The sequence below is a fragment of the Telmatherina bonti genome (assembly GCF_933228915.1).
Source record: "Telmatherina bonti genome assembly, chromosome: 6".
In the NCBI taxonomy this organism is placed as follows: Eukaryota; Metazoa; Chordata; class Actinopteri; order Atheriniformes; family Telmatherinidae; genus Telmatherina; species Telmatherina bonti.
Genome location: NC_136624.1, coordinates 15597183 through 15610832, shown reverse-complemented (window position 1 = coordinate 15610832; position 13650 = coordinate 15597183). Strand labels below are relative to the sequence as shown.

General features: G+C 40.2%; 1 protein-coding gene across 1 annotated transcript in view; it reads right to left on the bottom strand.

The window, feature by feature from the left end:
- Positions 1 to 13650, bottom strand: part of chd6 (chromodomain helicase DNA binding protein 6) — a gene marked incomplete at its 3' end in the record, with an annotated part of 98956 nt that overhangs the window by 35137 nt on the left and 50169 nt on the right. The window contains exons 8-18 of the mRNA XM_079241981.1: positions 9100 to 9217; positions 8014 to 8100; positions 7759 to 7896; positions 6679 to 6800; positions 4674 to 4917; positions 3774 to 3950; positions 3514 to 3657; positions 3322 to 3420; positions 1884 to 2040; positions 790 to 1000; positions 438 to 633 (exon numbers count right to left, since the gene is read on the bottom strand). Of these exons, the coding sequence (XP_079098107.1) occupies positions 438 to 633; positions 790 to 1000; positions 1884 to 2040; positions 3322 to 3420; positions 3514 to 3657; positions 3774 to 3950; positions 4674 to 4917; positions 6679 to 6800; positions 7759 to 7896; positions 8014 to 8100; positions 9100 to 9217 (1693 nt within the window). The remainder of the gene's footprint in view (positions 1 to 437; positions 634 to 789; positions 1001 to 1883; positions 2041 to 3321; positions 3421 to 3513; positions 3658 to 3773; positions 3951 to 4673; positions 4918 to 6678; positions 6801 to 7758; positions 7897 to 8013; positions 8101 to 9099; positions 9218 to 13650) is intronic.

Genomic DNA, 13650 nt, shown 5'->3' with positions numbered 1-13650 from the left:
TTAAATTGCTATTTTGCTCAAATCAAATAAAAATTGTATTATATTTTTAACTGTAATGCTTTAATACAATACAACATTTAAGATTTAAAACTGAGATCAAGCATTTTTAATGTTTTAATTATTGTTATTAGTATTGATTTCTTTCAAGCATTGCCTTTTTGGAAAACCAACTGGATTGCTTAGATGTTTTGTTGCAACACTTGAAAGGACAAGGATAACATTAACAGCATGTGATTAGTGATGAAGGCTCATTAGTCACCTGAAAAATGAGTTTTAACAATTCATACAGATAAATCCCATAAAGCACTACATATAAAATAACAAGAAGCAACGTTGACAAACACGGTAAACATCTCTGCTTCACGATGCTCTGATGACACACATTCATCTGCTGTCATTCTGTTCTCATTTCACTGCGCCGTGGGTTCTTTGCCCACCTGCAGGTCGTTCTGTGGGTTCCAGTCGGAGTCGAAGATGATGCAGGTGTCAGCAGCAGTCAGGTTAATTCCCAGTCCTCCAGCTCTCGTGCAGAGCAGGAACACGAAACGGTCTGAATCCGGCTTACAAAAGCGGTCAATGGCTGCCTGCCGCAGGTTTCCTCGTACACGACCATCAATGCGTTCATATGTGTAGCTAAAGACAAGCAGACGGGGATGTGTTGTTTTCATATTTCCTCTCCTCTCTGGCTATTGAGCCCTGCATTCAAATTACCCTTAATGCCTTTCCCTGTATTTCTCTAATCTCTCTCCTTTTTCCTGAAGCATTTCATCTCTCCACCTCTCTGCTCACCGTCTTTGTATGAGGTAGTCCTCCAGGATATCCAGGCAGCGGACCATCTGGGAGAAGACAAGCACTTTGTGTCCCCCAGCAAGCAGTTTGGGCAGCAGCTTGTCGATCAGCACCAGTTTACCGGCTGCCTGGATCATAGCCTGCAGCTGAAAGTCTGGTGCTTCAGGACTGTGGCTCTTCTTGAAACTTTCCAGAATCTTCTCCTCGGCTCCTGAAAGAAAGGAAGAAAAAAATGTTTATTATTATTTTTGCTACGACATGTGTCAAAAGATTTCTGGAAGCTTTTTTCCTTTATCTTTCGCACATAGAAGCAAATGTGTCATTTTAGAAATATACTTTGTACTTATTTGTGTTGAGCCACAACTCATCCTTTCTCATAAAGGTTCAGCATCCCTGGCACCCTAGCCTTTAACAAATTAACCCCTACAAATCAGAGCCTGTTTTGTTCATCCAATACTTTAGATTTAGATTTGACCACATATACCACATAAAAAATGTTTATGTTTTGTATCATTTTTCCAGCAAACTTCAAAACTATGATCTGATTATCTTTTTTTGTTTTATGCTTCAATCTACTTTATTAACAAACTGGGTTAAAAAAAAATCACACCAATCATCAAATCCAAAACAGAAAAAGGTCTGCACTTAATGTATTGTTCACATGATGTCTTTGCTAATCAGAACATCAGTCTTTCATAATGTCACTACTCTATATTCCATTAGCTTTTCTGTCTTTCTTTGCTTCTTTCCCCATTTTTTTGGACCATGGTCCTGCGTCAAATGTTAAATTTGGTTACATTTTTTAATTAAATTAGGGTTGAAATATTGACATTCATGTTCATTGTCTTTTACAGTCAGAGGTTATAAATACCAGGCTGTGATTTTAGCTGTACTTTGCGTGTATCCTGTAGCAATGTGATCAAATGGCATTTGGGGCAATCAAAACATAAAACAGGAGGAAAAATTACCCTATAAACTTTCAATGCCACTTTGACTTTGTATCCACAATAAAGCTATATTTATTATTTATTTATTTATTTTTTACCTTGACCGAGCCCTGAGCTGCATCAGTAAAGCAGGAGAACAGTTCTCACCTGTGATAAGGTAGGGGTGGTTGCAGCACTTGCGCAGCTCCATCATGGTGTTAATGAGGTTGGGCATGTTGTGCTGGTTTGCTCCTTTTGACAGGAAGGAGAAGTTCTTCTCCAAGATGGCTCGGTAGTATTTTTTCTGAATATTTGTAAGTTCCACCTGGTTAAAGAGAAACAGCTTGGGTCACTGATGCAACACACCACAATCTACCTGCATCGTGTTGCAGACCATGTCCATCACTTTATGACCACAGTGAGACATCTTATGAGGACTACTTCCAGCAGAATGACACACCATGTCATGAGGCTCAAATGATTTCTGACTGATTTCTGAACCATTACAATGAGTTCAGAGTATTTCATTGTACAATAAAAAAAAATAGAGCACTATAGAGATGAGGTGAAACAGGAGATTGTAATCAGTGATGTGCAGCCAACAAATCTTCAGCAACTGTGTGATGCTGCTGTTTCAATGTGGCACAAAATCTCTGAGGAATGTTTCCAACACCGTGTTGAATCTATGACACAAACATTTAAGGCTGTTTTGAAGGATTTCTTTCCCAGTGGCAGTACTTAATAAAGTGGCAGGTGGCTGTACACCAGAACATATCTGGTTTACATTAACTTTGACACAATGCATCCCCTTAGCCTCATGTACACCCTCACCCCTAAAATGAAGACTTTCTTCATAACTATCACTTTATACTGTCCCTATGTTTACACAAAGTCCATCATGAGAGGAAAAACCCATAGACTGTATATAAAGAGATGGACGGAGCCTCTGTGAGGTCACCCGTAGGTTTCTGAAGAGCTGAATTGAAGCTCGGTGGGCGGTTCCTACCGTCGCCATGTTGGCAACGTCAGGCGCGTCGTCTCGCCCGGAAAATACAAATATGGGCAAAGAGGTGGAGCTGAGAGGGGACCCGTGAGCGTCATGGGGGATAATTGACATCGAGCGAACTCCGAGCTTTCTGTAGCTAAAAGCTAACCGAACTAACCCCGAGATAACGGGAGCTAACTAGCTAACGGAGGTAAGCAGGCTAAAGCTAAGTCACGTTGTTAAAAAACCGCGGTTGTTCTACGTTCTTCTTACTTGAAGCGGGAGATCGGGTACCTGTCAATCAAAAGGACACGCCCCTAAATATGCCGAACTTCGAGATTAAATTACTTTTAAACGGGCGAGTTAGAAAAAAAAATCACTCCCCCACAGTTGTAATGAAGGTAAACCTGACCTATAAACTGAAAATGGATTTTGGAACCAGGCTGTAAACATGTTTATTTCTGCCGTGAAGTTGGCCTTTTTAACATGGGAGTCTATGGGAATTTGTTCTGTTTTGCAGCCAGCCCCTAGCGGATGAAGGGGGAACTGCAATTTTAGGCACTTCCGCATAGACTTCACTTTTTACCGCCGGAGGTTGCCGCTTGGAAAAACCAGACCTACCTCTATGATGGTCTCTTCTTTAGGTGCAAGATTTTTTTCCACGTCATCTTTCAGTCTCCTCAGCATCATTGGCTTTAAAATGGCCTGAAGCTTTTTCACCTGTTGGAAGAACAGAGGAGGTATGAATGGGACTTATCTTGATGTGATAAGCTTTTTGTTATTATAAACTTTGTAATTATAAACTCAGAAAACCTGCTCATCTGTTTTAAGGTCTCCAAACTCCTCCAGAAAGGTGCTCTCTGAGGGAAACTGCTGCGGCTCCAGGAAGTTCAAAAGACTGAACAACTCTTCCACAGAGTTCTGCAGAGGAGTTCCCGTCAACAGCACCTTGTGCTCCTGTTGGAATAAGGACAAAAGTGTCTCACTGGTTTCAATTAAGTGCATTGAAAATGGCCTGGCCAGAAAAAAAAGCCTGTTTATAGAAAAGTATTCCCACACAGAAACAGCCTGACCAGGTTCATTAGCTTGAGTCCCTCCAGCAGTTTGCAGTTCCTGTTCTTCAGTCGGTGGGCCTCGTCGATCACCACACAGCGCCACTGCAGCTTCCTCAGCTCAGGACAGTCAGCCATGATCATCTCAAAGGTGGTTATCAAACCGTGAAACTTGAGGATCCCAGGAACTGTGTTACCCTGAGAGGAAGATCAGAGTCCTGATAAACAAATGGTTAATGGGAACACGACAGCATTCACTTCTGTTTGTCTCTGTGAAGGTGACTGTTTAAGATCCGCTTTGTTAAAAAAAGTTAACATGCAAGTTAATGTGTGTGTTTCTGCCTTTCCATCTGTTTCCGTGAGGGGCTTTCACAGCATGACAAACAGCCATCTATAACACATATCATGTATCTCAGCATATTCCTTTCACAATCACCTTCAACTTGCTGAAACATCTGTCTCAGCTTCATAATGGACCATTCTGGCAACAAAAACAACCTCTTGTTCTGAGTTTACTCACAGCTGAGTATTGCTGCTGATACAGCTCACCTGGATGTTCGTTTATTTCTGATACCACAACACCGTGCTCCATGTGGGAAACGGTTTATGTTCAGAGCAGAATGACAGTCTGGAAATTATTTACGTGACTGAGTCAAAATGTTGTCTCCATGAGCTGCTTTTCAGTCACACTTTCTGACTTATTCTATTGTTTGGTGTACAAAAGAAAAAAAAAAGAAACAGCCCAGAAAAATATGTGAATGAAAACCGCTTTACTAAGAATTCAGGAAACATTGAAAAAATTCTTAGTGGAAAAACCGTATTCAAAGAAAAAATCTGAGAATCAGCGTTTGTTTGTGTGTAAAAATCTCCTCGGGTGGATAGCTGTGTCTACATCCTCTGACTTATAAGTTCCAGCGTTACCTGCGCGTCCCTGTAGAACATCTCATACTGCAGGATCATCTGCCGGCTGATTTGTGAGCCGTGGTACACAATGACGTTCATGTGCGTCCACGTGCGGAACTCTCTCTCCCAGTTGGTGATGGTGGAGAGGGGGGCAATGATGAGGAAGGGGCCTCGAATCCCCATGCTAAAGATCTCATACAGAAAGGTGATGGACTGGATGGTCTTTCCCAAACCCATTTCATCGGCCAGAATGCAGTTTTTTCTAGGATGAAACCAAGAACAGTGTGAGAGACCTGCCATGCTCTGCTATGACCTTACGAACAAGAAATACTTCTGTCTGCAATGATTTCTGTTGATAAAATCATTTAAACACGCAAGAAAAACAGGAGGGTGAACACTTATGAAACCAGTTTATCCATCCATCCATCCATCCCTCCATGTTCCTCAAATCCGAGGTCAGGCTGCATAGGCAACAGGTTTAGGAGGGTCAAACAGACATTTCTCCAGCTCCTCCTGGGGAATCCCAAAGGAATTACAGGACAGCAGCAATATGTAATCCCTTCAGTCGGTCCTCAGTCCTGGCCCTAGGATCTCCTCCCAATAGAACATGGTTAGAAATCCTCAAATAGGAGGCAGCAGGGGAAACTCACCACAGCTACAGAACTGTGGCTCTCAGTGACAAGAGTTGGCCACCCTGAGTTACATGGTTAGGATGGGTATTGTAGTTCTTCCTGAAGAAGCACTCAAGGCACATCCCACCAAGGGGAAGCCCCAGAGAAAACCCAAGGGATGCTGCAGAGGTATTATTGGATGTAATCATAATACCTTTGAAATTCCCTGGAAGACCTGGAAGAAGTAACTGGGAAGTCTGGGCTTCTCTGCATAAAACAAGGGCAGATACCCTGGTAACATGACTTCAGATCAATAGTAGAAGATGGATGGATGGATGGATGGGTGGATGGATAAATGGATGGATGGGTGGATGGATGGGTGGATGGGTGGATGGATAAATGGATGGATGGGTGGATGGATAAATGGGTGGGTGGATGGATGGGTGGATGGATGGATGGATAAATGGATGGGTGGATGGATAAATGGGTGGATGGATGGATGGATAAATGGGTGGGTGGATGGATGGATGGATGGATAAATGGGTGGGTGGATGGATGGATGGATAAATGGATGGGTGGATGGATGGATGGATGGATAAATGGGTGGGTGGATGGATGGATGGATAAATGGGTGGGTGGATGGATGGATGGATAAATGGGTGGGTGGATGGATGGATGGATAAATGGGTGGGTGGATGGATGGATGGATTTAATGGGATGAATACAGAGTAGGGTTAGAGCAGTGGTTCCTGCTATTCATGTAGCTCCCAATAAGAACACTAGCACATCTCATGGACAATATTTGGCACAATGTGGGGTCACCTTAGGACTAGATTGGGCAACTCCGGTATGCAAGGGCCCCAGTCCTCCCAGTTTTAGGAGTGTCCTTGCTGCAACAGCTGACTCAAATCGCTGGGCCGTTAGCAGACTAGAGCAGATTGATGTTAGAGTCTGCACCAGTCTGCTAATTAAGTCTGATGTGATACAACTGTGTTGCAGCAGGGAAACTCCCAACACTTGTAGGATTGTGGCCCTCGAGGACCAGAGTTTCCCACACCTGCCTTAGGAGTTTGTTTTGGGGTTTTTTTGGGGGTTTTTTTTGCCTCTTTTTAAATTTTTTTTTTACAAAGAATGAAAAAATAATGCTGTATCACAGATTTTGAAGAGCTTCATTTAATCACTTTGGGACTTGGTTTATAAGTTTGTGTTTTCAGCCACAAAAAACGTTAGTTTCAAATCATCCAAATGATTAAAAAACATACAAACCCTAAACTCGTCCATTGAGGAAATGGCTTTAATTTTAACAATCACACACTCTTTACAGTCAAACTGAGTCGAAGACAGGAAGTTCCTCTGAACAGTTTCATTGTGTGTGTGTGTGTGTGTGTGTGTGTGTGTGTGTGTGTGTTCACCTGTTATACCAGTTGAACCGTAACCAGTTCATTCCCTCTAACTGGTATTCTCTGAGCTGGTTTCCATTCCGGTAATCTCTGGAGCGCTCCAACTTCAGCCATTTTTCTGGAGTCGGACGCTCCTGCGATATAAAAGAGACACACATAAATCCATGATGCATTTTCTCTCAGCGCACAGCATTTCATTTCCAGCTAATAACACACATCATTACAAAGCTTTAAACAAGCACAATGCGAAACTCCATCAAGCGGCTGCGTGCTGACCCAGCCAAAGGTGATTTCATCAAGTAAACTGAGGCAGTCATTTGATTTGTGGATTACACGGCCCTTTTGTTAAAGCAGTAAGGAGGTGAATGAGTGATTTTGTGGTGATAATAACAGAACAAAGAATAAGTGGTGTGACAGATTTGTGCCATTGGGCCATAATAGGTGATGACACTGGTTTTGAGATAAATAATGACAGAAAAGCTCCAACATCTGTACCCAGCATGCATGGGGAGCTGAAGGAGACACAAGAAAATTGCAGCGATTTTGTGTTCAACAAACTGTAAAGTAAACACACATTTAAAGCGGCCAAGAGACTGAAGTCTGGCTGTATGAGGCCCAAATGGAAAATATCTGTTGTTATAGATGTATCTAGTGAAGCACAGATGAGGCGTTTTCAGGATGCACAACACAGATTGATTTTCTAAATGTCAAGTTAACTTTACAAACTGGATGGTGGGGAGATCTGAGGAGACAGAAAACCACACGGCACTGGTGATGCTTGTAGTGGTGCTGTCTTTACTGGTGAGCTGTCGCATGAAGCCATAGCAGTGATCGTCCCACCTTCCATAATTCAAGATGCTCATTTTTTATCTAACTGAGATGTTTCAGGAGTCTGAATCGTCACAGACATGTTTAATTCTTTTCAAGAATTCAAATAAGTTTCAGCTAAAAAAAAAAAAAACAGCAAACAAACAAATAAACAAGCCGATCAGAGGATGGAGATGAAAGCTGCTGTAAAACAAAACAAATAAAAAAAGATGTTTTGCCCAGTGCCGTGTTTTGCCCGACTTCAAACTGCAGCTTTCTACTCACGACATGTCGGAGGTCTGCCGGCACTTTCTGGATCTCTTCGAACTCTTTGATCTTCTCTGGGTCCAGGTCCTCCTGGAGCTCCCACGTAGCCTCCTCGTACGATAAACTGCACCACTTTACCAGATAATGTGTCACCTCCTGTGGCAACATATACAGAAACACAGCGTGTGTGTTTCTAACACCTCTCTGATGAACTTCAGGGAAAACCTTTTTGAACCAGAGCTGAAAAAATGCATCTGTGTGTTTGTAGTCTACCTCTCCAGTCTCGGTATCCGTGGTAACGGCCACCTCGAGCACTCGGTCCACCTCTACATAGTCCGGGTTAAATAAATCTTCATCAGGCTACAAAAACAAAAGGTTACAGGTTATTATTGTTTGTTTGTTTTTCTACAATAAATATAAACAACTAAACAGCCATTTTCCTAATGACTGCCGTGATATTAAGGACTAATATGTAGAAAATTAATTTACTTGATGCTAATAAATCTAATGAACATTCATCACAACGTAGTATATTCTATAACAATTTTTAACCGTTTATGATTGTAATAAAATATTTATGAAATTGTTTAATTGTTTTAATACAAAATCTAATATTAAAAATTTAACCAGGTGTATATTTTCTATATTAAAATTTCATCAACTTTATTCTATTCAAATAAATAATAAATTTATGTATAATTTACCCATAACTTCATTTTAGGGATTTAGTAAATATTTTAAAAGGCTTGTTTTTCTTTTTTATTTAAATAAAGGATTTAAATTTTCAGATTAATTGTTCTAAACTAATAATTACCACCCCGGAATTTTAGTTCTGTCTCTCTTCTTCATCAACAGGTATCTCCTACATCCCCTGTTTGTTCTTCCAGGCTGCATCTCACACACAGATTTTATTTTTCTTTATTTATTTGACTTTATTGTCGGACAAACAGAAGCACCTGCTTCAGGGGGTCGCCCAAAAACTAATTCAGTCAACAGAGCAAAGCCGCCTGTATGAAGCTGCTGACAAAGAATCAGATTTGTTTTTGAGACATCATATTAACTGTAGTGTGTTATTTACACTTTCTTAGATTAAATATTTATGTCTGATGGTTACAGTGGTCCTAAACAAAGGGAAGGCACACCATACACATGGAAGGCAGATAAATGAATCCCGAGCAACAGGATACAATACTTCAACATGTCCATCAATACCGGATAGATGTGCTTCAGTCGATATTGATAATATAAATAATTATTTATTCATTCTCATCTCAGCATATGAAGGTTTGGATGGTTTAATGAACCAGATAATTAAATGTGCATTTGTGCTACAGGAGTCAGACGGAAAAAGGAAGCTACCTCAGTGAACAGGTGTTTCATCTGAGCCTGTTTGGTCCTGAAACGTTTGATCTTCTGGTGGATTCGGGGATCTTTCTCCAGTTCTTCCAAAGTGGCCCACTTGCAGTGTAGGTAGGAACTAAACACGACAAAAAGAAAACAAGAAAAAAAGTAACTTTTAAAAACTTGAATTAGCTTCTTTAAAAGGTATTAGGACATATTTTTTAATATATAAAACTTTTATATCAGCTGTGTCAGAAGAGAATCTAGACTTTTACAAACATTTAGGTTGGTAAGGATGGACATGTATATATATATATATATATATATATATATATATATATATATATATATATATATATATATATATATATATATATATATATATATGTATATATATATATATATATATATATATATATGTATATATATATATATATATAATATATATATATATATGTACATATATATATATATATATATATATATTACATATATATATATATATATATATATATATATATATATATATATATATATACACACACATGTGTATATATATATATAATATATATATATATATATATATATATATATATATATATATATATATATATACACACATGTGTATATAGTGTTCATTCCTACAACATCACTGAAATAAAATGCTGTCCAACATTTTGGACGATTTGAATGAAGGTAAAAAAAAAAAAAAAAGTCTCATAGTAAAATGAAGAAACAAATAAGAATCTTGAATACAACTGCTCATTCACTGGTGTGATTTTTTTCAGATTCTTCTGAATCTGTGGCTCTCTGGAAAATTTCTCATATTGGAGTTTGTGTGTGAACTCTGAACACAAATTCTGCTTAGTCCGATTAAGGATCGCGGGGAAGCTGGAGCCGATCCCCGCAGTCTTTGGGTACACCCTGGACAGCTTGCCAGTCCATCGCAAGGACACACAGAGACAAACAACCACTCACACTCACTCCTATGGGCAATTTAGAGTAACCAATTCCATGCCTTTGGACGGTGGGAGGAAGTCAAAGTACCCGGAGAGAACCCACGCATACACGGGGAGAACATGGCCACTGTCCAAACCCCACCCCAGCCAAGGATCAAACCAGCGACCACAGTGCTAACCACTATTCCACCGTGCAGCTGAACACAAACTATCTCCTTTTTTGTTTATCCATATAAACAGGTGTCCTACTCATTGCTCCTTCATTCTTAAATCAGCAGCACTTTGTTCAGACGACAGCGCATAAACACCACGCGTGCTAAAGTGCACATAGCAGATGGATGGAATAGTGTTGATGGGAAAACTAGTGACAGGACTGCCAGGACAAATGATTTCCTGCTATAGTATACAGAAAGCTTTCATGTACATCTACTCAAATGATTTCAACCTGCAGTTTGTGGTTGTTAATTTAAAGTCCTAATGAGACACATGTAAAAAAAAAAACACCTACAGCATGGCAGAGATGCACTTATTGTTTTGCAGCTCATACAGTCCACACCGAAGCATGGGGTTACGTTTAAAACCGTTAAACCTCAGTGGATGTTAAAAAAAAAAAAAAAAAAAGCAAAATAAGAGCTGAAATAATCTTTTAACCCTTTAAGAACTGTCTCAGAGCTCTATTAAATATGCTGCAGCTGTCAGATTTTTATGATGGAGACCTGGAGAAGTCTGAAAAAGCATCTTCGTTTGGTTTGATGTGGAATTTAATTTAATTTCTAAACATGCAACAGCCTGATGTCAGACGTAAAAGTAATGTGTGAAATGATGTCGTCCTGATGTTGGTGAACAGAGTGGCTGTTGTACAAAACTCACTGAATTAGGAGGCAGTGATTTTTATCTTTATGTGCCATAAATCACTGATTCACACACACAAAGGTAAAAAAATAGCCTGTCTGACTCAGTGATGTAAAACAAATGTCACAGAATTGTCTTCATATTGTGTCGGAAATGCAGAAGAAGTGCTGTTACTATGGCTACAGTTTGTCTTATAATGTTTAATCTGCAAAACTACTTTCTATAAATGGACAAACAGACGTGTCATTGCGGTCCTCCTGCAGTTATAACACTGCCCAAGCGGCTGCTTCAGCATTTTATGATTTATTATGTAAAATACTGATTTTAACATTACAAATGCTTTTTTAACATTAGAATTTATGAATACATTATTCCTAATAAAGTCATGGAAAAATGTTGAGTGTTAACAATTCAGTTAGCCTAAATTCACTATGTTTTATTCATCACCCCAGAGAATAAATCATTATCATCATAACTGATGCGTATTTGAATTAGTTAAAGCAATCAAGTGTTGTAAGTCGGGTTCATAGAACTATCATCAAGCCCTTAAAACACTGATGGCGTTTTGACCATTTTTCCATCCAAATATGTGTCATGTATGAGATTGAAAACTGAAGTGTTCTTTCCCTCAGCTGCTTTTTGCCATTCATAGAGCGGTGCGTGGTCCTGTGCATAATTCGTTATGTATTGGCTGAAAAAACATCCAACGTGTGTATCGGGAGGCATAGATGGAGAAAGACCCAAATGCGGAAAACACTTGCATGAGTCAGGCGGACGTCGGCGCTCAAGAATTTATTTAAAGTAACTTGAGGCGCTGCCACCATAGCAGGTACTTGACCCAAAACTAATCAGAACTAAACTCAGAACAAAGCACATGAATAATGGGCACAGAGTGACAGAGGAGAGCTTGTACAGCCATGATGGGGACCGTGACAACCTGAAGGATTTAAACTGATGGAGACAGACACAACGAAAACAAAACCTGGTGTGACACAGGAACAGGAAGTCAGCTCATCTGAAAGCCAAGCAGCCGACTCGGGAAATAAAACAAGGCGGGAAACAGAAACATGATTTTAACAGAACCAAAGCAAACAAGTTGCTTTTGACGGTTATCCAGGTTTTACCATCTGTCTTTTTTTAACATCTTAGACATTTCCAAGACACACTTTTAAATAACCCTGCAAAGTAACTGATTTGACTGGTTTAATTTCCATGTTCAGTTGGTATTAGATGTTAAACTAAAGCTGGGGTGTGCCAGATGCTGGATTTTACTCCTACAGATGTGCAGACAGAAACATTCTCATTAAGCAGCAACAGATTTCAGACGTCGCCATCATCCCTCAGCCTCTAGGGTTAAAGGATGAACGGGACGAGGGTTAGGTTAAAGATATATCTATGCGTGTTGGAACCATAAATCATTCATTCATTTTCTTAACTGCTTAGTCCATTTGAGGGTTGTGGGAAAGCTGGAGCCTATCCCAGCAATCACTGGGCCGCCGGTCCATCACAGGACCAGCACAGAGAGACAAACAACCATTCAGCTCACTCCTAGGGTCAATCTAGAGTAGCCAATTAACCTAACATGCATGTCTGGATGGTGGGAGAAAGCTGGAGTACCCAGAGAGAAGCCATGCATCCACGAGGAGAACATGGAAACTTCACCCAGAAAGGGTGACCCTGCTGGGAGGCCACAGAGCTAAACCAGAACCAAAGATGTTTACCAGAAATCCTTTATTAGACGTGTCCATGCAGGGTCTGATCAAGTGATGCAATGATTTCTCAAGGAAGTGGCTCATCAGGTCTCAGATGAAGCCCCTCGCAGAGTCAGTCTGAACCTCTGCGATACAGACCATGAGCCATGACAGATCCAAGCCAGGCCAACGTTATTTATAAAACCCTTTCTGACAGCTACTGATGAACAAAGTGCTACCCTAACTGATCCAAAGACTCCAAGTCCTAAAACCTGGAGTCCTGAACAAGTTGTCATAAGCTTACTGTCAGAAGCTATCTATGGTTTCCTTTAGTTGCAATTGAAAAACTATTTATCAAGGCTTTGAGACGAAATCAGTACAAACAACAGAGAAACTAAAGATTTGCTCTCCTGTGCAACTCAAATTTAGTTTTAAAAAAAAAGGAGAAGAAAAAGCTGTTCCTACGATTTCATATCTGTGATTAGATCGGGATCAGGATCAATGCAAACCTAACAGCTGGCACACAGCTTTGTACCCCCATAAACTCCACCAGAATCAGTCCTGGATGTGACCCACTGGAACGTGAAGGGGCTAAACTGGAAGGCTGGTTCACCAGAAAGCACCAAGTTCAGAGACTCCAGAACAAAGTCTGTACCAAAAAAGGTGTTTGTCTTTAATCAATATGTGTGTTTGTGGTTTTATGCACCCCAACATCAAACTGGGATGGACTTTGCATTAATAAAAACCTTTCATCAGAACCAGCTCTTAGGCCTGCCTTCGCCCCGAAGACAACTAGTAAGTTTTGACTATCCATGATCCTGTTGCTACTTCACCACCATTCCTTCCTTGGACCACTTTTGATAAGTATCGCCTACTGTAGACCCCACATGACCTGCAGTTTTGGAGCTACTCCTGATGTTTAATAATCATAACTAGATACAAACTCGCTCAAATCCTCACGCTTGTGCCGTATTCCTGCTTCTAACGCGTCAACTCAGAAAAAAATCTCAATTTACTGCCTGATACCGTATATCCCACGACTAACAGGTGTCATGGCTAAGAAATCA